At 44.0% G+C, this 24,792-nt stretch overlaps 1 protein-coding gene across 1 annotated transcript in view; it reads left to right on the plus strand.

The window, feature by feature from the left end:
* LOC117473776 (choline transporter-like protein 5-A) overlaps nt 1-24,792 on the plus strand; it is a 36,873-nt gene that overhangs the window by 10,968 nt on the left and 1,113 nt on the right. The window contains exons 6-21 of the mRNA XM_034119650.1: nt 301-429; nt 816-876; nt 3,047-3,170; nt 3,486-3,569; nt 8,291-8,403; nt 8,504-8,635; nt 9,252-9,351; nt 9,433-9,525; nt 9,622-9,709; nt 13,470-13,738; nt 13,837-13,931; nt 14,353-14,456; nt 15,462-15,535; nt 15,655-15,725; nt 16,610-16,698; nt 17,751-17,835. Coding sequence (XP_033975541.1) covers nt 301-429; nt 816-876; nt 3,047-3,170; nt 3,486-3,569; nt 8,291-8,403; nt 8,504-8,635; nt 9,252-9,351; nt 9,433-9,525; nt 9,622-9,709; nt 13,470-13,738; nt 13,837-13,931; nt 14,353-14,456; nt 15,462-15,535; nt 15,655-15,725; nt 16,610-16,698; nt 17,751-17,835 — 1,711 coding nt within the window. The remainder of the gene's footprint in view (nt 1-300; nt 430-815; nt 877-3,046; nt 3,171-3,485; nt 3,570-8,290; nt 8,404-8,503; nt 8,636-9,251; nt 9,352-9,432; nt 9,526-9,621; nt 9,710-13,469; nt 13,739-13,836; nt 13,932-14,352; nt 14,457-15,461; nt 15,536-15,654; nt 15,726-16,609; nt 16,699-17,750; nt 17,836-24,792) is intronic.

Raw genomic sequence — 24,792 nt, forward strand, 5'->3', positions numbered from 1 at the left:
AAAGCACGACCAATCATTTTAGCCGGCCCGGCTAAAGTAACTGGATGGCCTACCTGCCTGTCAGCCTTCCATCTGTGCACAAACTTCATGTGCGCGTTCGTGTGTGTTGGAGGAGGGGCTCTATAAGGAAGTGGCAGATTTTCTCCGGCTGTGTATTTTCAAATTCTAGCGATCTCGAGCCGGTTTCTCAAACTTGCCTACCCTACCTTTAAGTGAGACAAGTTGTCCCTGAATGCATGTGGTCCAAATGTCTATAACAGATGTTAATCAAATCGTACTGTTTGTTTCTTTTTCTTCCAGATGTGTGTGTCAAAGTGCCCTGACAGGTTTGCCACATACACTGAGATGCAGATGCAACACACACTCAGCAAGAGCTACTGGGAATATTACAGAGACTTCTGTAAGCCTGGCTTTAATAACCCTTACAAGGTACACACGTTTATTCGTTACATACACCCTAGCTAGAAGGGACTAAGCCACATGTCGTCTAAAGGTTTAATTTCAGGAGGTATTGGATGTTAAGCATAAAGGGAAGGGCTGAGGAAGGATGAGGGATGTTGTCGTTCATGCTGGTCTGGAGGATGAAGTGAAGACCAGACAGAGGGAGACTCGGGGAGGGGGGGGGTTCTGTCTCAGGCATGTTTCTGCGCAATCTGAATACAAGCCCCCATACGGTAGGACAAAACTATAAAAAGAGATAAGGGGAGACAGTAAGAATTCGGCTGGAAATCGGTTCAAACCGACAAAACATTATTTTGGACGTTTTTCTTTGTTTGTAGCACAAAGCATCAGAACTGTCTCTCTGTGTCCTACAGCCGGTCTCTCAGGTGCTGCGAGACGAGGACTGCCCCTCCATGCTCGTTCCTAGTAGACCATGTAAGAAAGAAATACCTACTGAACATTTCATCTGTTTATATTAAACTAGGTCATAAGTCTAAATCAGGGGTCGGCAACCCCTGGCCCGCGTGCCACCATTGGCACGCGGGACCGTAACCAGTGGCACACTAGGAATAAGTGTGCAAAAATATTTAAATTGTATTTTCGGATCCTGAACGAGACCGCCGGCAGAGCGCGTCTCCCCCTGCAGAAGGAAGCCATGCACGCAACACAGCGCAGAAGGATAACTTCTATGCCCCGCTCTTTTTAACTCCAGTTGACTTTCTGCTGCTTTCCTCCATGGTGAAACGGTCAGGGGTGTAGCGCACTTCACTCATTGCAGTATAAGGAGCTGTACATGCCGCAGTTTTTGCGTGGCTGTGTCTTTAGTTGAAAGCCCAGTGGCGATCTGCTCATCTGTCATCCAAAATAATATGCTACACAGGGGACTGGCCAACTGTGTGTTCTGGAGAATCACAGTACGTCCGGTCGTCAGCGAACCGAGCCGGTCGCCAGCGGGCCGTTGACGACCGGCTCGGTTCGCTGACGGCCGGCACCGCCCTTTATTTATTTAAATGTGTTTAAACGGCATCATGTAAGTTGCGCTGACAGGCGACAGAGGTCCACAGCTTCCCCGCCCTCCAGTTGACAGTTCACGAGCGTCGAGCTCCCCCCCCCCCGTTTACAGTTCACGAACGTCGGCACACACTAATCAGGTTTTATTTTTTAAATGGCACTTCATATCAAAAAGGTTGCCGACCCCTGGTCTAAATGGACAGATTTAGATGTTTTCTTTTAAAAAATACCTTTGTCAGCTCCATCATACAGTACCAGTCAAAAGTTTGGACACACCTTCAAATTCGAAGTTTTTTGTTTATTTAAATTTGTTCTACATTGTAGATTTATAATAGAGACATCAAAACTATAAAGGAACATGGAATGATCTAGTAAACAAAAAAGTGTTAAAAATGTAGAATATGATTTATATTTTGCTGCTACTGCAGAATGCTGTGGTAGCCATGCTGGTTAAGTGAGCCTTGAATTCTGAATAAATCACCAACAGTGTCACCAGCAAAGCCCCCCCCCCCATCACACTTCCTCCTCCTTGCTTCACGGGGGGAACCACACATGCAGAAACCATCTGCTCACCTTCTCTGCGTCTCACAAAGACACAGAGGTTGGAACCAAAAATCTCAAATGTGGACTCATCAGACCAAAGTACAGATCTCCACTGTCTAATGTCCAATCCTTGTGTTTCTCGGCCCAAACTATTCTCTTCTTCTTGTTGTTCATCCTCAGTAGTGGATCTTTGCAGCGATTGGACCATGAAGGCCTGATTCACGCAGTCTCCTCTGAACAGTGGATGTTGAGATTGTCTGCTGCTTGAGCTCTGTGATCATTTATGTGGGCTCTAATCTGAGGTGCTTTCATTTGTGCTTTCTGAGGCTGGTAACTCTGATGTATTTATCCTCTGCAGCAGAGGTGTCTCTTGGTCTTCCTTTCCCGGGGGGGGGGTCCTCATGAGAGCCAGTTTCATCATAGCGTTCAATGGTTTTTGCGACTGCACTTGAAGATACATTCAAAGTTCTTGAAATGTTCCGGATCGACTGGCCTTCAGTTCTTAAAGTGATGATAGACGGTCGCTTCTCTTCACTGAGTTGAGTGGTTCTTGCCATAATATGGATTACAACAGTAGTCAAATAGGGCTTTCCACTGTGCACTAACCCTACCTCTAACACAACTGATGCTCTCAAACACATTCAGAAGGCAAGTCATTCCACAAATGGACTCTTGACAAGGCACACGTGTTCATTGAAAACCATTCCAGGCGACCTCATGAAGCTGACTGAGAGAAGCCAAGAGTGTGCAAAGCTGTCATCAAGGCAAAAGGGGCTACTTTGAAGAATCTAAAATAAAAATCATATTCTGGATTTTGAAATTTTGAAATTTGAACGTGTGTCCAAACTTTTGACTTTTATTTACATCATACGTTGCATGATGTAAATGTTGTTTGGGAGGGAATTAGATTGCAATGCTGTGTTTGTGTGTGTGTGTGTGTGTGTGTGTGTGTGTGTGTGTGTGTGTGTGTGTGTGTGTGTGTGTGTGTGTGTGTGTGTGTGTGTGTGTGTGTGTGTGTGTGTGTGTGTGTGTGTGTGTGTGTGTGTGTCAGTTCTCCAGAGATGTCTCCCTGACTTCACCTCTTTGAATGGGACGGTGACTGTGGCTAACAGGACCAGCTTTAAAGACGCTCTGGAAACGGCCCACAGTGTCACTGAACTCCAACATGCAGCCAAGTACTGAACCCTCCACTATTATCTATACACTATACTACATCTACTTCACATTTCTCTGATAGTCAAAGATCACTCAACATCACTTACAGTATGGACTGACAGCACCCAACACTCTATCTCCAACACAGAAAACTCCTGATTTACTACAGAGAGAGATTCTCTCCCACACACAAATACAAAATATATATTATAATTTCCATTGTACAAGTAACCAAACAAATAAGTCATAGTGACCTGGAAATGTTGGATATGTATGTAAAGATAAAGTCTCTCTGTCCCCTTCTACTCTAATCACTCCTCCTCTCCTTTGAGCAGGGGTATAACAGGACTGGTGGACACCAAGGAGCTGGGGATGAAGATAGTGGAAGATTATGCCAAGACATGGGCATGGATAATCATGTCAGTGTTTCCTCTAGGTTTACTGCTTTGGGGGGGTGCTGCCTGGGTGGGGTGGCATTGGGATATATTTTTTTTAAATCCTCTGGAGCAGAGAGAGGAGCTGTGGATTATTGTTATTGATTAATGCATCAGTGTTTCTTAGGGTCATTAACACTAAACTCACAACTTAAAATTAAAGCGTTTAGTTTATTTAATAAAAGAGCACATATTCAATGTGAAAAATGACAGTAGATATAGATTAGTTGCAATTTGGTGCTATATATATATATATATATATATATATTTTTTTTTTATAAATATTAAAAAAAATATATAATTTTTTTTTTTTTTTTAAACACCTTGAATTTCAGGGGGGGGGCGCGGGGCTCCGTTGGCGGGGCTCCGTTGGCGGGGCCCCTCCAAGACAATGGTAGGGCAAACACATCATGTAACTAGAGAATGCAATTCCTGAAGAAATTGCTAGTGGGAATGCTTTATCAGGGTGCGTACGGTTCCTGGAAATCCTTGAAAATGCTTGAAATTGTACGAGGTGTTTTCAAGGTTTGAAAAGTGCTTGAATTTTGGGAATGGTGCTTGAATTTGGGATAAAGTGCTTGAAATTGTAAATGCTTTACTTCGCTTTTTAGATTAAAAGAAAATAAAGAAGTCGGAGCGCACTTAATTGCTTCGCTTTTACATAAAACAGCTCCGCTCCGGCCTTCCCGCGCAATGCGCGTGACCGGCAAGTGTATTTGTTACGTGTGTGACCTGGGCATTCTGATGAGAGTGATAGATGACAGTATGCCAGGAGGTTGCCGTTTCAACGAGCGTTGGCTAGCAGAAGACAAATACAAGCCATGGCTAAGACGAGGGTCAAGCGAAGCCCAAGAGTAGCCTCCTGCAAAGTGTGCAACAATAACGATGCGAGAGTCTGTGCTGACGAGCCACACACCACACGAAAGGTACGCCATAGTAGAGCATTTTAGATTAGGCTATCGTTGCATGTAAAATACATGACACTTTTCTCTGTGCGCGGCAAAACAAGCTCGCCAAAATGGCTTCACTAGTCTGGCAGTATTTTAAGTGTCCGAAAATGACAATAAAATAGCGGTATGCAACGTGTGTGTGTGAAGCAGAAATCCTGCAGCTCCACCCGCTGTGACGGACCGGTGAGCGGAGCAGAACACACATTAAGAGTTAGACCTAACACACTTAGCTATTTTATCTACCTCTGGAACAAGCTAAACTAGTTATAAATATATTTATTCTTCACTGTCGGGTCGCTCATTACTGGATCAGTGAGCTGCAGGAGATACTGACGGGCTGTCAGGAGAGAGAGAGAGGGGGAAGAGAGGAAAAGAGAGCGATATCGGTATCGGCCGATACTGATTCCGGCGATCGGCTCCAAAATTGGCGATCGGAGCATCCCTAATAATTGTATATGATATGTTTTATAATGATTGATCATGAAAGTGTTATCAAAGCTGGTAAAGTTGCAGCTAGTTTGAATGACTTTGTATACTACAGAGTAGCTTGTGAATTTACTCCAGGTGGAACTAAAGTCTGATTTAACACTTGATTATATTTCACATCATTCATCCACATCTGTAAAGTAACTAAAGGTATTAAATACATGTAGTGGAGTCAAAGTACACCATTTACCTCTGACTTGTGTTTACTGCTAACCTAAAAGTACCTCAAAAATAGTAATCAATAATATATTGAAAAGTTATTTGGCTGATTGTTTTATATTGGCTCAGCCAGGTTATATGGGATGCTCAGTCTACGTACAGATGGGTCACTCATTTTGAAATATTAAACTTAGTTTTCTTTTCTAACATTTTTAATTTTTCATCCTCATGTAGAATGCTATTATGAAACACACATTTGGTTGTTTATAGCATAAAGAACATCTGATTTAATGTGAGGTAGGGAAATAATCATTTGAGTATAAGTATGTGTATATAAATATGTAATTTACAACAGCTGTAAGATGCTTGAAAAGCTTGAAAATGCACCTTGAAAATGCTTGAAAAGTGCTTGAATTTGACTTTGGAAAAGGTGTAAGAACCCTGTTTATGCTGAAAATCTGACGCTAAACTGCTATGCTGAAATGTAATGTGTAAGAAGAAAGTGAAGAATTTTGATTGAAATGATACATGAACACTGGGGGCTTGAATGTGTGATGAGAGAAGAAAAGAAAGTAAAAAGGCTTGGAAAAGCAGCAGAATATTTGAACTGCAAACTTTTGAACTAACTTGATGGTGAATCATCTGTCGCCATGCCAACGGCATTTGATGACATCCCATAATACGCTTAGATGTGTGGATGGCTGCATCGTTACCAAACCTGTGAAGTTTTGGGCCGTTTGGAGCATTTTCACTGAAGTTATGAGAAAACCGTGTTTCATGGCGAGCCTTGTGTTACCATGGCAACGGCATTTGAAGAAACCCCATAATTGACGTAGAGCTGTTGAGGGCTGGACCGGTGATATACAAGCGAAGTTTGAAGGGCGATCGGACCGTGTCCATTGGACTTACAGCGACATTGTGCTTCATGGCGAGTGGTCTGTCGCCATGGCAACGGCATTTGATGACACCCCATAATACGGTTAGATGCGTTTCACTGAAGTTATGAGAAAACCGTGTTTCATGGCGAGTATTGTGTTGCCATGGCAACGGCATTTGAAGAAATCTCAAAACTGTCTCGTAGATGGCTGGACTGTTAGCACACATGTGAATTTTGAGCACTTTTTGAACATTTTCATAGGAGTTAAAGGGACATCGTGTTTTATTTAGAGAGAGAGAGAATGAAATGAACAGTTAGAACTGACTGCTGTCAGTTGGAGTGATGACATCATCGTGTTCCATTACACAGGTGTTTATAGTTGAGCTAACGAGCTATGAAGAGATCAAAGGTTTGCATTGTTCTGAATGACAGATAAACCTCTTACATGTGAACGTTTTGTGGAAGAACAATAACAGATATCTGTGAAATTTCAAAACGTGAAGCATGTCAAGGAAGTTGAGTATCTGAAGTGTAATTTTTGTGTACTTTCGGGTTAATAATGTGGCCTTTTTGGCAGTTTAACTAAAGGTGTGCGGCTGCTGCTGTGAAGAAAACCTCTTTAACAAGGTCTGAACAATGTTTAATATCTCTAAAAGTAAGAATCAGATTTAAAAGTTGTGTTACACGAATAATGTCAGAAAGATGTGTCACATTTTAAAGTTGGAATGAGGTTTCTGAGTGAAAGTATGAATGAACAGTTAGCAGTTGAAGTCGCATGAAGATTTGTTGAAGTCTGAAGAATGTCTCCATTGACTTCAATGGTTAAAAATGTGATGTATTATGGGATGTATCTCTGGAATTATGAAAGTTATGAATGATAAAAGTAATAGCCTGCGATTCCCGACCGAGCTGAACGTTTTGATGTTTGAACGGAGTTTCTGCGATGTTGAATGTGGGAGGAGAAGAGGGCCAAAATAAGTGGGCGGAATAATAATAAGAATTTTGTCCGTAGCATAACGTATAGTTGGAATGCTGTATCAGCATTCCCACTAAATTACACACCACAGGCAAACACATCTCAAAGATATTTATAACAGTGTATTCCTCCAAGCTGTGGGTAGTTAAAGGTAGGGTAGGTAAGTTTGAGAAACCGGCTCGAGATACACTTTTTGTTATATTCCAGGGAATGCTCTTAACATCCCGATAGCAATGAATATCTTAAGTGCTTTTGACAAAAAATCCATAAAGAAATTTCATCTGTGGAAGCCGTAATACTGTAAAAGCACGACCAATCATTTTAGCCGGCCCGGCTAAAATAACTGGATGGCCTACCTGCCTGTCAGCCTTCCATCTGTGCACAGACTTATCTCTGCCCTCATTGGTCATGTGTGCGTTCGTGTGTGTTGAAGGAGGGGCTCTATAAGGAAGTGGCAGATTTTCTCCGGTTGTGTATTTTCAAATTCTAGTGATCTCGAGCCGGTTTCTCAAACTTACCTACCCCACCTTTAAGGCTTGTTTTAAAGGGGACCTATCATGCATAATGCACTTTTTTATGTCTTTTATACATCACTATGTGTCCCCGGTGTGCCAGGGAACTCACAAAGTGTCAGAAATAAAACCCTCTCTATTTTCCTCCGTACCCACATCTCTTAAAACGGGGGAACAACGGAGCTGATCCAGATTTACTGCCGATATGACGTAATTTCGGAAATGTGGACGGGCTTTACACCCACGGCACTATCAGAAACGTCACTGTATCAGAAACAATGGACAACGTGTTGTGGAAGTAATATGGTCTTTGTTTACATTAGCATGCTAACACTCAGAGCTAATGCTGTACTGGAGAGAATATGTGTAAAAGATCAGGATATAAAAAGGTACTCACCTTGTGGTAAACCTGCAAGAGAAAAAGCATTTGAGCTCCATACTGTTTCAGAAATCATGCTTAATGTGGTTTGGAACATGATATGGAGTTTCATCACGGCAGCATTTAGCTGAGTATCTGGGTAGAATTCTGATCAGGTATGGTATATTGAGCAGAACACATCATAGACATGTTTTTTATATATTTGTATATATCTGAGACCTATAATATATGCCTAAAAATAGTATAATAGGAGACCTTTAATGTAAATGGATGTATTTTGAAACACTGTGACAAACCTGAAATCATTTAGTTTTTAAAAGGCAAAACAAGTGTGTTAACATGCCGTTGTTTGTGTGCTGTGGAACAGAGGTCTGCTCTTATCCCTGGCTGTGAGTCTGATCTTCATCCTGCTGCTGAGGTTCACAGCGGGCCTGCTGCTGTGGACCACCATCCTCACCTTCTTACTGCTGCTGGCCTGCGGTGTGTACTCACTGTCTGTTCAAGGGATTTATACCGGAATCCTATCACTATAATCTGTTTCCACAGCTCATTGTGTGTGTGTGTGTGTGTGTGTTTGCAGGTATGTGGTACTGCTCCATGCAGTTGTCCAGGCTGAGAAACACACCCGGCTCTGATGTTGCCATAGTAGCAGTGGGCATGCAGACTGACCTGCAGGTCTACCTGCAGCTCTCTCAGACATGGATCCTATTATGTAAGTCTGTCTGCTTTGTGACACTTCACAGGAAGTCACAATTGACTCCAATGGAACACTAAAGTAATGCAGTGTGCACAGAATGTCACACAGGCTCACTGTGGTGCTACACTGTTCATTTTAAGTTTTTTCTGAAAACATCTGAAAGTAACATTCAGGTCCACATTCACCAAACGGCGCTAACTACCTGAACTTCAGTACACACAGATTCTCTCTTGCTGAGGTGCTCTCGCAAGATTTCATGTCACGCTCTCATTACAAACGCACTGTTCATGTAGCAATACTGGCATCTATTGGCAATCATCTGAAACTAATTAACACCGACACAGACAATAAACAACATCTCTAAACTCTAACTCCAATGTACAATTTCTTCCCATGAACACAAATAAAATGTTACAAAAGTCTATTATTTTCAACTATTAATTTATCAATACTAAGTTGTTCTGAATAATATGACTCACAGTAACGTTGACCTTTACACTTTAAAATATTGTGTGTGTGTGTGTGTGTGTGTGTGTGTGTGTGTGTGTGTGTGTGTGTGTGTGTGTGTGTGTGTGTGTGTGTGTGTGTGTGTGTGTGTGTGTGTGTGTGTGTGTGTGTGTGTGTGTGTCAGTGGTGTCTCTGGCAGTGACAGAAGCGTGCATCCTGTTGATGTTGATCTTCCTACGGAGAAGAGTGCAAGTGGCCATCGCCCTGCTCAGAGAGGCCAGCAAGTATGAACCATGAGACACACAGATCTAACTATGTGATTAAACACACAAGTGTATGATGACGGTTGTTTTGTGTTGTTGCAGAGCCATCGGTCACATCATGTCCACGCTCTTCTTTCCAGTGGTCACCTTCCTCCTTCTGACTCTCTGCATCTCATACTGGGCCGTCACTGCAGTGTATCCTTCCTCACACACATTTAGAAATGAAAGTGTTCAGTACCCAGAGGCTTTCAGCAGTGTGTTGCATGTGTCTTTAACTTTCACTGTGAACAGTTACCTGGCCTCCTCAGGTGAAGCAGTCTACAGAGTCATGTCACCTGATGTCAGCTGTCAGTATGCCAACAGCACCTGTCAACCTGAGGTACAGTGACTCATGCAGTAGTATAACTGTAGTAGTAGTAGTAGTAGTTCTAGTAGTAATAATAGTAGTAAGGCAAGGCAAGTTGATTTATAAATCATCTTTCAACACAAGGCAATTCGAAGTGCTTTGCAAAAATGAAAAACATTAAGAGCATTAAGAAATAGTGCAGCGAGGACTTCCGGTGAGCAAGGCGAGTGAGATGGCTGCTTAATTTGTTGCTCCCGATAGCGATTGGAAACCAACCCCCTTAACTCGCCAATTAATATACAAATCGATTGTATTGGAATGAGAGGGGGAAAGAGAACTAGAGGTCAAAAGAAAGGTGACAAACTAGAAAGACAGAATTCACCGGAGATGGAAGACGCTCCGTTAGCTCACAACAGGACTCGGCAGACACCATGCGCTCAGTGCTCCAGGAAATACGCAATTTCAGGGCTGAGCATAAAGTGGACTTAAACAAACTTAAAGAAGAAATCAAGGGAGACATGAAATCTGAACTCGAAGATATGAAGCAGGAAATGTACCAAAAACTTTCTGCGAACTGCGCGATAACCCGGGCCCACGAAACTAGGCTGAAAGAAGCGGAGGAACGAATCGATGAGGCGGAGACAGTAAACATGGATGTAAAGATGCGTTGAAAGAACAGAGAGCCATGCAGGGGAAACTGGTGGATTTGGAAGGTCGATCCAGGAGAAATAATATGCGCATTTATGGAATACCCGAAGAGAAGGAAGGTAACTCCATGTCTGACTTTATGGATCAACTTTTGAAAACTGAACTCGCTTTACCGGAGACCAACCTACAGATACAACACGCTCAAAGAGCTGTGGCTCGCAAACCGGAAAGGAATGCACCGCCAAGGTCCATAGTGGTGAACTTTCTGGAGTTTACCACCAAAGAAATGGTACTGAAAAAGGCCCGGGAAAAGAAGATACTGATGGAAGGGCGACGTCTATCGTTCGATCACGACTATGCAACGGAGGTCGTCCTGAAGCGCAAGGCGTACGTGGGAATAAAGAGGGTCCTTAAGGAGAAAAATATACGTTTCCAGACACCTCTCGACAGGATTCACATTCACTGGGACTCGGGAACATGCACATACGACAGTGCACAAGATGCAGCGCAGGAGCGTTACGGCTGCGCAGGAGCGTTACGGCTGCGCCGCGGCGTTCGCAAAGATCGCGGCCACTCTAGTCAATGGGTGCTATTCCACCAGACGCGCCGCGTTACGGCTCAGAAGCGTCCCAGAAGCGTCTCGGCGCTGGGCTCCGCTCAAAATAGGATTCAAGTCTATTTTTCGACGTGACGCGAGGCGTTGCAGAGGCGCTGGGCAGGAAGTGGACCGGTGACAGCATCCGGCCCATCCCCCAAATAAACTAATTTTGCAGACCCTATCCCTCCGTAGTCTTTCAAGTAGGAGGAGAAATGCCAGCGTTCTCCTCCGGTTTACAGGCACTGTGTAAATTATATATATAGAATAATTATGATGATGAATGCATTTTTTTACCACTAAAATACAGCAACACATCTTTGATTCATGTCGTTTATAACTGGGATATTACAGTTATTATTAACTTTGTCTGTACAAAGTAGCCTGTCCAGGAAATATGCCCAAATCAACAAAAACTGCGAGCCGGCAGGCAAGACGCTCCGCTTCTGAAATGCTTCTGAAACGCGCCCGGTAGGGTATGGCGCCGGAGGAGGCCGCGGCGCAGCCGTAACGAGACGCAGACGGACCCGGTGGAATCGAGGGGTGAGGGTGGCGAAGAATCACCCTACCTTGGAAGTCTGCGTTTTTATTTTTACGTTCTACGTTCACTACATGTAGGCCAGATGTTCAGGTCTGTGTAGTTTTCAGTTGTCTGGAGTTTTGTGAATGCAAAGGATTGGGTAATTTAAATGCTGTACAATAATATAAAATGAGTGTCACTTAATGTAAATGGGATGAATAATCCAGTTAAAAGGAGCAAGGTCCTGGCTAAATTGAAAAAAGAAAAGGCTCAAGTACTATTTTTACAAGAAACTCATCTGCCTCAACAGGAGCATGACAAATGTAAACGCTTTGGTTTTAAAAATACATTCTATAGTTCTTACAAACCTAGCCAGAAGAGGGGAGTGGCTATCCTTATTTCAAATGCAGTTCAATTTGAACTCCATAAAGAAGTCAGGGACAAAGAGGGACGATATGTATTAGTGAAAGGAAAACTTGAAAACGCAGTGGTCAATGTATATGCCCCCCCAGAGAGTAACACATTTATTTTTTTAAATCTGTTTGACGTCATTGCATTAGAGACTGAGGGTATTTTGATACATGGAGGGGATTTTAATGTGGTCCTGAATCATACCATAGACACTACAAGCCACAAAAATAGCAAGAAGCACCTGACCAAGTTTGTTAATGCGTCAGTGCAGGAAAGGGGACTAATTGATATTTGGAGGGAACTTCACCCCCTAGAACGGGATTATACACACTATTCAGTACCTCACTCTGTGTACTCCAGAATTGACTACTTTTTAATAAATACGGGTGAAAGTCACAGGATCACAGAGAGTAAAATCGGGGTGGCAGATGTTTCGGATCATAATATGATTAGCTTGTCAATAAATCTGAATAGTAGAGAAAAGAATACAGTGTGGAGGCTCAATGTGGGTGTTTTGAATGATAAGGCGACCGTGGAACAGTTAAGGGAAGAGATAAAAATATATATAGAGGAGAATGATAATGGGGATGTGGACCCTGGGATACTGTGGGATGCTTTGAAGGCTGTTCTCCGTGGAAAGCTGATCGCCCTAACAGCATCACAAAAAAAGGCCCGGCTAGTCACATACAAATACAAAATAGAAACATTTAGAGAAATGGAGACAAAACATAAGAGTACAGGGGATCAATCGGCATTACAACAAATTAAGGAAACAAGGGGGGAGATCAATTAGATCCTCAGAGGAGAAATAAAAAAGGCAAGGTTTTTAAAGCAGTCTTATTATGAATCAGGCTCAAAAGCAGCTAGACTCCTGGCCAGACGCCTGCGCAAACAGCAAGCCTCTAATACAATTCATAGAACAAGGGATCCCCAAACTAATCAACTACTGTATGAGCCAGATGAGATAGAAAGAATATTTGAAGAGTACTATAAGACACTCTACTCTAATCCACCATTAGCTGATGAAAGCACAATAAGAAACTTTCTTAACTCGCTTGATCTGCCATCTATAGGTGAGATACAGAATGACACCATTACGTCGCAATTTACAGTTGAAGAGCTGGAAGCTGCAATCAGTAGGCTAAAGACTAGTAAATCACCGGGCAGCGATGGGTTCCCACCAGAGCTCTATAAAACGTTCACGAAGGAGCTAACACCTCTGCTTCTGTCTTGTTTTAATTGGACTCTTAAAGAAGGCAGGGCTCCCCCATCTTGGAGGGAAGCAATTATTTCCATTTTGCCTAAGGAAGGCAAAGACAAAGACCACTGTACAAATGATAGGCCAATTTCTCTTTTAAATATGGACTACAAGCTGTTTACCTCAATGATCTGTAAAAGATTTGAGACTTTTATACCAGATACCAGCATTTCAGGCAGTGAGGAGTGTGTGGGAGAGAAACTCCCTCTGGAGGAATTTTGGAACTTTGGGATTTTAGCCTTACAGACCATTTACATGCACAAAAACCTGTATAAAAAAGCGAAATAAGGTCCTTTTTATGAAAGAAATTCATACTGCCTAGAGCTACATAAAGCCAGTAAATGCTTCTGTCCTCTGTCAGAGCTTCAACAGGAGCAACGTCTCCACGTCAGCCTCATGTCAGGGCTCTCAGTGTCTGTTCGCCTTCTACGGGGGGGAGACGTCCTACCACCGACACCTCTTCCTGCTGCAGCTGTCCAACCTGCTGCTCTGCCTCTGGCTCATCAACTTCAGCCTGGCTCTGGAGCAGTGCACGCTGGCCGGGACCTTCGCCAGCTACTACTGGGCCAGGAGGAAGCCTCAGGACATCCCCCCGTGTCCCCTCTTCTCCTCGTTCAGCAGGGCCCTCAGGTCAGGACCCAGAACACGCTGATTCAGCGTCTGTCAAACTGTTTAATCATTCTCCAGATAGTCATACATAACAGTGTAACAATGCGTTGAATCTTTAGGTATCACACCGGCTCTCTGGCATTTGGAGCTCTGATTCTGTCTGTTGCACAGCTGGTACGGATCATTCTGGAATATGTGGAGCAGAGACTAAAAGGTGACACATTCATTATTGTATATACTTTCACATATCATTTTTGTCATTGAAATTGTCAATGTATTCATTTTATTGTGTTCTTAATCTTTTAATTTAGTAAGATTGGTAAAAGTTCCTTCACGCTCCTATACACAATACAATTTGTGGTGCAGGAACAAAGGCGCTACCCAGAGCATGCTGGGTATGCTGGCTGTTCACTGATTATCTCATGCTTCTTTCTTCTACACAGATGAGTGTATCTCTGTCATATGCCATACTCTAAGTGCTCTAGTAAAGAAAACACCTCCTCTGTACTAATGTGTGTGTGTGTGTGTGTGTGTGTGTGTGTGTGTGTGTGTGTGTGTGTGTGTGTGTGTGTGTGTGTGTGTGTGTGTGTGTGTGTGTGTGTGTGTGTGTGTGTGTGTGTGTGTGTGTGTTCCAGGTGTTAACAACGTTGTGTCCAGGTTCCTCCTGCGCTGTCTGCAGTGCTGCTTCTGGTGTTTGGAGAAGTTCATACGCTACATGAACCGTAACGCTTATATCATGGTGAGTGAACGTGCAGAGTAGAATACAGACCAGCTGATCACAAAAGCGCCGGTGTGAAAGGGGTAGCCCCTTTCACACCGGCGCTTTTCCAGCTCCTGCTGGGAGCTAGAGCCTGAAAAGCGCCGGTTTTTCCTGTTCACACCGCAGCGGCAGCGCGTCATAGCTCCGGAATGCGGTTCACTTCCAGCTCCAAAAAATTGTCGGTCCAGAGGCAAGAGCTTCGGAGCTATGACGCGGCGTCGCTTACGTCTCTTACGTCGAGGCGTGCAGGAAACCTTACTTTGACCATCCGTTCGCTGTTATTGATCATTGTGGAGATACATGGGCTATACAGGTTGTCATGTCCGACTATCAGAAGTAGAATCATAATGAAAAATACGCCGGTAAAATGTGCCTGTAGAAAACGGCTTAGCAAGTAGTCAGTTTAGCTTTGGTTGCTATGCTAACATCACCCATGTTATACCAGAGAAACTTTCATAACAGCGTTGTGATGCCAAACAGCGTCAATTCAGACTGACACACATTCACTTAAGGGGAACTGGGGATATGTATCAGCTGCTTGTGTGACAGTCAGACAGTGAATACTTTAGAGCCGTGTGAGCTAACCCGGAGCTAACGGGACAATAAACTCCCGTGGAAGAGCAGCCAGCACTGCAGCGGTCGGTAAATGCCGCTGAAACACATTAATAAACAATGAACCACGGCACTCTGGAGAAAAGTATAAGGTTGGAGAAGTCGTTATTTAATTTAATCTGGCTTCGTATGATTAAAAGCAACACGACCCGATGCAGTCCCCGGCCCGTTGTTGTTGTGGGAGAAAATCAGCGACGTAAACTGTGACGTCATGACGCGGCAGCTCTGGGCAGTGTGAACAGAGCGGGAGCTGAAAAGGGAAACGGGAGCTGAACCAGAAAAGCTCTCGCGAGGAGCTAGAAAGTGAAAAGCGCCGGTGTGAAAGCCGCATAATGTCTGTGTGTGACAGCTGTTTGCTCTCTCCTCCACCAGGTGGCCATCTATGGTAAGAACTTCTGTACCTCTGCCAGAGAAGCCTTCTTCCTGCTCATGAGGAATGTGGTGAGGTAGGTTTACTTTTTCAAAAGGGTTAGGCAGATTATAATAATGAAACTCAGTCCACAGCCCTTAAACACGTCCATGTGTGATGATGAGTGCTGAGGTTGATCTGTCTCTCTCTGTGCAGGACTGCAGTTCTGGACAGAGTGACAGACTTCCTGTTGTTCCTGGGTAAAGCGCTGATAGCTGGAGGAGTTGGTAAGTGACAATACAAAGCTCCACTATTAATGTTTCATATTAATATTAACTAATACAAATCAAATCAAAAACCCTCTTCAGCATGTAGCACTTACAAAGGATTTGGCTTTAAGTTAAGCTAATGCAGTAGCACTTAATATGGGTTTAGAGATTGGAAATGTACCTGCAGGGTTCTTGCTTTGGAGTTTGTTCTTCATGGTTGAATGCAGTTATTTTAAGACATTTTGGATAAAAGCGTCAGCAAAAATGAAATGTAATGTAATATTAATATAAGTGGTGGCAATCGATTTAAAAAAAGAATCTCTTTACACAAAAATATTCTGTGATTAATCATGATAAATGACACATTTAGAATACTAGTAATAGTTTTTTGGGGGAGATGAAGCGAATACAAGTTGTAATAAAGATATCACTAACAAACTGGTCAGAGGTTTCTTTAATTTGATATGACATCTCTGCTTAGTTTTGATGATTTCAAAAGTATTAGGGTGGAGTCTGACACTAAAGCATACATACGGTATGCATATATGTTTCCCGGAAAGTAAGACATTGTGTCACTCTGCATGTGTGTGTGTGTCATTTCATTTAATTTCAAACCTTTATTTAACCAGATTGGTCCCATTGAGATCATAGATCTCTTTTTCAAGGGAGACCTGCAGCATATAGGTTCCACATGAAACATAAAACAATAAAGGACATCATACATTATATTTACAGGATACATTTACATAGTTATAGACATTTACAAGTACCCATAGTATCAACGTGTGTGTGTGTGTGTGTGTGTGTGTGTGTGTGTGTGTGTGTGTGTGTGTGTGTGTGTGTGTGTGTGTGTGTGTGTGTGTGTGTGTGTGTGTGTGCGTGTGCGTGTGTGTGTGTTTCAGGTGTGGTTGCATTCTTCCTCTTCACTAAGAAGATCCCTGTTTTCCAGGAAGAAGTGCCCAGTCTCAACTACTACTGGGTCCCCCTGCTGGTCAGTCACACACACACACACACACACACACACACACACACACACACACACACACACACCTCCAAGATCTCATCTCACAAACCTGAATGTATACATTGTTAACCTCCAGGTATATCAATAGAATACCGAAAATGAAATTCTCAAGTGAACTTCGCACATTGAATTATGCTATGAATATTGAATAAGCCTGTTTACCGCATTAAATAATGTTTATATATTTATTTTTGAGGATGAATAATATATTCTATTGTATTCCACAAAAATATATCTGAACAACACATTAAAATGATGAAACACTGAAATGTAATGAAAGTCAGATCCACTCGTGTGGCAGTGATATTCATTTACAATATTCTTCCTCCAGCTGCATCTGTATGCTTTTAATAATCCATTTTCCTGGATTATGTGTTTAAGTCATGGATGTATACAGTTTAGCTTATACTGTACGCTGTTTATCTGTACGCTTGTCAGTACCATTTGTGAGCGGCCGAATGGGGCTAACTCGGCTCTTTCATGTGAGCGTGTAGTATCCGGAGTGGTTGAACTGGCTCCGTAGAACAGGCCCTGCTGAGGTTTCTGAACAGTTGAAGTGGCTCTGTAGAACAGGCCCTGCTGAGGTTTCTGAACAGTTGAAGTGGCTCCGTAGAACAGGCCCTGCTGAGGTTTCTGAACAGTTGAACTGGCTCTGTAGAACAGGCCCTGCTGAGGTTTCTGAACAGTTGAAGTGGCTCTGTAGAACAGGCCCTGCTGAGGTTTCTGAACAGTTGAAGTGGCTCTGTAGAACAGGCCCTGCTGAGGTTTCTGAACAGTTGAAGTGGCTCCGTAGAACAGGCCCTGCTGAGGTTTCTGAACAGTTGAAGTGGCTCCGTAGAACAGGCCCTGCTGAGGTTTCTGAACAGTTGAAGTGGCTCCGTAGAACAGGCCCTGCTGAGGTTTCTGAACAGTTGAAGTGGCTCCGTAGAACAGGCCCTGCTGAGGTTTCTGAATGGTTGAACTGGCTCTGTAGAACAGGCCCTGCTAAGGTTTCTGACCCGTGTGTTTCTTGTGATCAGACGGTGGTGCTCGGGGCCTTCCTGATCGCTCATGCTTTCTTCAGCGTCTACGCCATGTGTGTCGACACGCTCTTCCTCTGCTTCTGTAAGTTAACACTTCATTACTGTTTAGTAACACTTCATAAAGTAGTTCTGGATATGCTTCATTAGGTCTGCTCAGTTTATTTTCCATTAACCAGTCTTTAAACACTGCAGAGCCTGTACTGTATTCCTGTTAGTGTTTACTTCCTGTCTGTCTTCTTCTGCTGTTCCCTTTAGTGTTTACTTCCTGTCTGTCTTCTTCTGCTGTTCCAGTTCGTGTTTACTTCCTGTCTCACTTCTTCTGCTGTTCCCTTTAGTGTTTACTTCCTGTCTGTCTTCTTCTGCTGTTCCCTTTAGTGTTCACTTCCTGTCTGTCGTCTTCTGTGGTTCCCTTTAGTGGTTACTTCCTGTCTGTCTTCTTCTGCTGTTCCCATTCGTTTTTACTTCGGCCGTGTCTCAATTCAGGGGTTGCATCCTTCGAAGGGTGCATTCGTAGACCGCATACGTCACTTCCGCCGAAAGAAGGCTGTCCCAATTTTAAAAAAAGACGAGACTCCTCCGAATGCGGCCCACGAATGCAGCCTACTTTTCCCCAATTTGAAGGATACATCTGATGTACACTCCGCGGCCTACCATATCCCAGGGTGCAATGCGCGCAGGGAAGAGTGAGTTTTTTTCAAATGAAATGGCTTCCGGTCTCCCCAGCAGAGTGGATTTAAAAGCAGCAGCAAGCGGAGGAATCACTAATGAATGTGAGTATTGGGTTTGTTTGTTTGTTTGTTTGTAGCCTTTATTTAACCAGGTGAAAGCCCCTTGAGATCAAAAGATCTCTTTTTCAAGGGTGACCTGCAGGTTTTAACTTACTTTAAATTAACTAATGTCACACACCTCAAACCCAAGGGGCATTAAAACGTCCATTTTCGTTAAATAATACGGATAAATATGTGACGCTAACTAGCTAGCTGGACGTACTGCACTGTTGTTTACACTTATTTTTAATTCAACTCCGAAGTTTACTCAAGTCATACAGAGATCTTGGCTCTGTTATAGATAAGTTATACTTTGTATTACATAAATAGACCAAAGTGAAAACATTTAGACCGGTATAGCCTACAGTACGGTGGGATTTATAAAAGGCTACCCTGACGTGTAGCTGCTGTTAGCTTTATTTATTTCTCTGACATTTTGCAATGTTTTACTGTTTATTAAACTTTGGGACAACATTACAACCTTTGTGTTCAGCTCATGCTGCTTTGAAAGAAAAGCCTATTTTAAATATTTCCACCAGATTTGATCATCTGTTATTTAGGTTAAAGTGTATTTAATGTATCCTAATCCCATAATAATAAGACAAATAGACAGCAGCCTTTTGCTTGATGTTAGTTTGTGCCGTGCTGTCAAAGGGATGCACGTGTGACTGTCTTCATCTCTTTAGTTTTTTAAAAACCAGAACAGTACATAATTTTAAATGATCCTTTAGGGATTGTTTGTCTGAAATGCTTAGAGTTACATTTTGCAATAATACTTTTGCAACCCTGTGTTTAATGTGATTAATTCACTTTTTTCTTTTTCTCTTGTTTTTCTCTGTAATTAGGACAATTCTGGAGAAATGGATCTGCTGGAGAAGGACCCCTAATCTGAAAAGTGCACAGCGGATCATCAGGACATGCTGCCATCCACCTGGACCCCCTGTGGTGCTGGAAAAAGACCCCTAACCCCAGCGGATCATCAGGACAGAGCTGCCATCCACCTGGACCCCCCGTGGTGCTGGAGAAGGACCCCTAATCTGAAAAGTGGACAGCGGATCATCAGGACATGCTGCCATCCACCTGGACCCCCCGTGGTGCTGGAGAAAGACCCCTAACCCCAGCGGATCATCAGGACAGAGCTGCCATCCACCTGGACACCCCGAGGTGCTGGAGAAGGACCCCTAACCCCAGCGGATCATCAGGACAGAGCTGCCATCCACCTGGACCCCCCGTGGTGCTGGAGAAAGACCCCTAACCCCAGCGGATCATCAGGACAGAGCTGCCATCCACCTGGACCCCCTGTGGTGCTGGAGAAGGACCCCTAACCCCAGCGGATCATCAGGACAGAGCTGGCATCCACCTGGACCCCCGAGGTGCTGGAGAAAGACCCCTAACCCCAGCGGATCATCAGGACAGAGCTGCCATCCACCTGGACCCCCGAGGTGCTGGAGAAAGACCCCTAACCCCAGTGCATCATCAGGACAGAGCTGCCATCCACCTGGACCCCCTGTGGTGCTGGAGAAGGACCCCTAACCCCAGCGGATCATCAGGACAGAGCTGCCATCCACCTGGACCCCCCGTGGTGCTGGAGAAAGACCCCTAACCCCAGCGGATCATCAGGACAGAGCTGCCATCCACCTGGACCCCCTGTGGTGCTGGAGAAGGACCCCTAACCCCAGCGGATCATCAGGACAGAGCTGGCATCCACCTGGACCCCCGAGGTGCTGGGGAAAGACCCCTAACCCCAGCGGATCATCAGGACAGAGCTGCCATCCACCTGGACCCCCGAGGTGCTGGAGAAAGACCCCTAACCCCAGTGGATCATCAGGACAGAGCTGCCATCCACCTGGACCCCCGAGGTGCTGGAGAAAGACCCCTAACCCCAGCGGATCATCAGGACAGAGCTGCCATCCACCTGGACCCCCTGTGGTGCTGGAGAAGGACCCCTAACCCCAGCGGATCATCAGGACAGAGCTGGCATCCACCTGGACCCCCTGTGGTGCTGGAGAAGGACCCCTAACCCCAGCGGATCATCAGGACATGCTGCCATCCACCTGGACCCCCTGTGGTGCTGGAGAAGGACCCCTAACCCCAGCGGATCATCAGGACAGAGCTGGCATCCACCTGGACCCCCCGTGGTGCTGGAGAAGGACCCCTAACCCCAGCGGATCATCAGGACAGAGCTGCCATCCACCTGGACCCCCCGTGGTGCTGGAGAAGGACCCCTAACCCCAGCGGATCATCAGGACAGAGCTGCCATCCACCTGGACACCCCGTGGTGCTGGAGAAAGCAAAACGGCGATCAGGAACATCCTCCACCCAGACCTCTGCTTACTGCCGTTCTACAGACTTGTGTCTTAGTTTCAGAATTAGATTTTTTCTGTGTTCTTTCTTTTAATAGATATGTAACGATTATAGCTTGAGTCTGTCTGATTCCCCAAACAACTGCTTCTATATACTTGCTGCACATATAATACAAATAAACAACTCCATAAACACACTTTTGCTGATATTTGTTTTACTGCTGGTGATGTTAAATAACATGATTGATTTCCTCTGTCTCAATGATGAAAGTTATAATAATAGAAGACATGAAGCTGCAGAGAGGATGGATATATTCTTACCTCTACTTTGTGATTAGATGAAAATACAACATTGAATTAAAATAGTAATTATTAAACACATTGTTTATTTCATTTCCAACATGTGTACATAAGCAGTGGAATAATAGGATATCTCTAGGTCATTAAACTGTCTTCAGTTTAATTGTATTAATACAAAAAATAGGTAATAGAAAATGTTTAATTGTGTATTTCAGCAGAGCGGGGGGTTACGGTGCTGCTGGACCTGGAGGTGCTGACCTGGGGTCAGTGGGACATCATCTGGGCAGGTTTAGGGGAAGAAGGAGAATATAAACTGTTATGATCACAGCTATTAAGATTAGAACACTAATATTGTTAAGAATCAATCTATACAACATGCTGTTGTTCATTTAAAAAAACATATTGTTTTATTAGTACAGAAAAATTAAGACTTATTTTAAATATGAAATAATATGATTAAATTACATCAGCTATATCATTTACTTGTTAACTTACTAATGTAACATTACTGGGGGCTAAAGGAACAGCTTGATCTTATTTACCTGGCCATGGTCCTCTTTATTTCATCGCCGTCGGTGATCTCCAAAAAATGGTTAAAGTAAAAAAGTAAAAGTAAAGTTTCAGGATCCTTTTCAGCTGAGTTAGCTTGTAAGCTAATTTGCTAGCAGGCTGCTGGAGCAGCGCAACCGAACAGCGCATATCACGTGACGTAAATACGAAGCGTTCCGTAGGCTAGACCGTCTCATTTCGTAGGCCGCTCGGTCCAGCCTACCCGGTCTACGTGGGCTGGGTCCTCCGTGGACCGCGTAGGCTGCGTACTCCGAAGGGTGCAGCCCCTGAATTGAGACACGGGGTGTCTCTCAATCGCGAGTAAAGCTGCTTCAGAGCCACTATTTCAAGCATACTACGTCATCGAGTGCCGCCGAAGTACTGTTCCAATCTCCAGCATACTTGGAAATCTACCGAGCCCGGCATACTCCGTTTGGAGAAATATCGAGGCTGCACATGAGTAGACTCCGCGGTCTTAAAATCCCCACAATGCTTTGCGCACAGACCAATTTCCCCAAATCTGTGGCGGAAGATGTAAGGCGGGGCCTCTCATATGACGCACACCTGCACACTTGCTAGCCTGTTCCACTCTTTGTTTTCCAAATGGCAGGAAGTATTCTTGACTCGCTTCTGAAGCAAGATGCTCGGCAGACATGTGCTACCAAGCAAGCGTACTCGACATCGAGAAACACCCACGGCCTTCCTGTCCATCTTCTTCTGCTGTTCCTGTTAGTGTTTACTTCCTGTCTGTCTTCTTCTGTTGTTCCCTTTAGTGTTCACTTCCTGTCTGTCTTCTTCTGCTGTTCCCTTTAGTGGTTACTTCCTGGCCCTTTCTCATGTCTTCAAATGTTCCTCCTCGACTCCCCTCCTCGACTCCTATCCTCGTGTCTTAGCCCCGCCCACAGGAGATGCGAGCGGAGGAGCCGAGGAGGGGAGCCGAGGAGAGAGGAGGGGAAGCAGCAGGCGGTTAGAGAAATGAGAACTCCTCTCCTCTGAGCGGTCATTTTAAAGAGACGTCCATTAATGATGACAGGAGGCACAGCAGCCCTCTGTCTGATGGACAGATGTGTTCATGATGACTTATATATTTACTTTTAATTCATTCACAGTGCGGTATAATGAGACAATAATAGGCTACAGATGCGGACATACACACAGACACACACACACACACACACACACACACACACACACACACACACACACACACACACACACACACACACATATATGTCTATATTTATATAAATATATACAATTTCAGAATCAAACAGAGCACTCTCATAATAACGTAACACTATCAGAGACTGGATATATCCCCCCCCCCTCTCTGGTCGCTACAATGAGGGAAATAAATGACGGGCCAAAAGTTTTATTTACAAGTATTACAAGTAAGCAGAGGACACCAAACCAACTGAGACCTGTCTGTCCGCTGCATCTACGCACACACTGTACCACACACACCTACACCACACACACGCACCTACAGCTCCTAAAGCATATCATCAGGCTACAGCCGTTGTGTATTTTATTATGTGAAGCACTAAATGGTTTTAGAAAAATATCGACTTTGTTTGTAGATATCTACTAAACTAAAGCAAATAAAGAGAGTAGGCCTGTTATACTGAGTGATATATATTATACACACTGCTCTGCTTTCTGCACGGACCTCACAGCTGTTCTCTCTGTAAACATCACGTCCCGATGAAAGCAGTTAATACAATAATATCCAGGGGATGCATGCAGAGCTGTCATTGGCTGAGATAAGTCCGGCCGTGCGTCTCGACTCTTTGAAACATCACTGTTGCCGGAAATGCATCCACGAAGGAGCCGTGGAGGACCGTGGAGGACCCATCAGTGTATCCTCGGTTATAGCTCCTCCAGAGAGGCTCCTCGACGCTCGATGCTCGGTCCTCGATGTGCATTTCGAGAAATGAGATGTCCTTCAACATGGCGCGCTAAAATTCATTTCCGGGTCACTACCGGAGGACCGAGGAGTCGAGGAGTCGAGGATGGACATTTGATGACATGAGAAAGGGCCCCTGTCTGTCTTCTTCTGCTGTTCCCATTCGTTTTTACTTCCTGTCCGTCTTCTTCTGCTGTTCCTGTTAGTGTTCACTTCCTGTCTTTCTTCTTCTGCTGTTCCTGTTAGTGTTCACTTCCTGTCTTTCTTCTTCTGCTGTTCCCATTAGTGTTTACTTCCTGTCCGTCTTCTTCTGCTGTTCCTGTTAGTGTTCACTTCCTGTCTTTCTTCTTCTGCTGTTCCCATTAGTGTTTACTTCCTGTCCGTCTTCTTCTGCTGTTCCTGTTAGTGTTCACTTCCTGTCTTTCTTCTTCTGCTGTTCCCGTTAGTGGCTGCGTTTCACTTCGATTAAATGGAATCCTTGCGTCCCTCACTTGCGTCGTTTCCCTGCGTTTAGTCCCTCCCACCAGGGAAGCATGGAGAGACGCAAGGAAACCACGAGAAGCAGGGAAATGAGTTTTAAGAGCAATGGGACGTCCTTTCCTCTGGAGCGTCACGTGAAGCGACGTCCGTTTGTGATGACGCCGCACAGCTGTTCGTCTGACAGCAGCTCTGTCCCCGTTGTTTTCACAAACACCCCCGCCTCTGTTAGTACACATTTACTGACACAAACATTTGTATCATCTGTTGTAGACCCAAATACATTAAATAAAATAAGAACTCATTCTCAAAAAAGATAAACGCCATTCTTAAAAGGTATAAACGAACAATAGTTGGATTAATATTGATTAGAGTGCACAATAGAAATAAAATAATTGAGAGAAGAAAAAGAGATATGTTATCTATCAAAACCCAGTTAGATTAACATTCATTGGATTGCACACTGTGTCTGTTTGTGTGGATATGTAGCAAATTAACATGTTAAATAGCACTTAATGACTGACTGAATGGAAATGACAATAAATGAAAATGTAAAACAAAAAAGCGATCATGAAAATGTTTCCAATAAATGAATAAAATAATTGTTGACCACTTTGTTGTTCAGATATATCACATATTTGTAACTGAATGATGCATTCATTGAAACAAAACACAGTATAAACTGAGGAGTGAGTCCCGTGAGTTTCATGTGTTTTCTTCACTCCGCTGGGAAACTC

Source organism: Trematomus bernacchii, unplaced genomic scaffold (genome assembly GCF_902827165.1).
Source record: "Trematomus bernacchii unplaced genomic scaffold, fTreBer1.1, whole genome shotgun sequence".
NCBI lineage: Eukaryota > Metazoa > Chordata > Actinopteri > Perciformes > Nototheniidae > Trematomus > Trematomus bernacchii.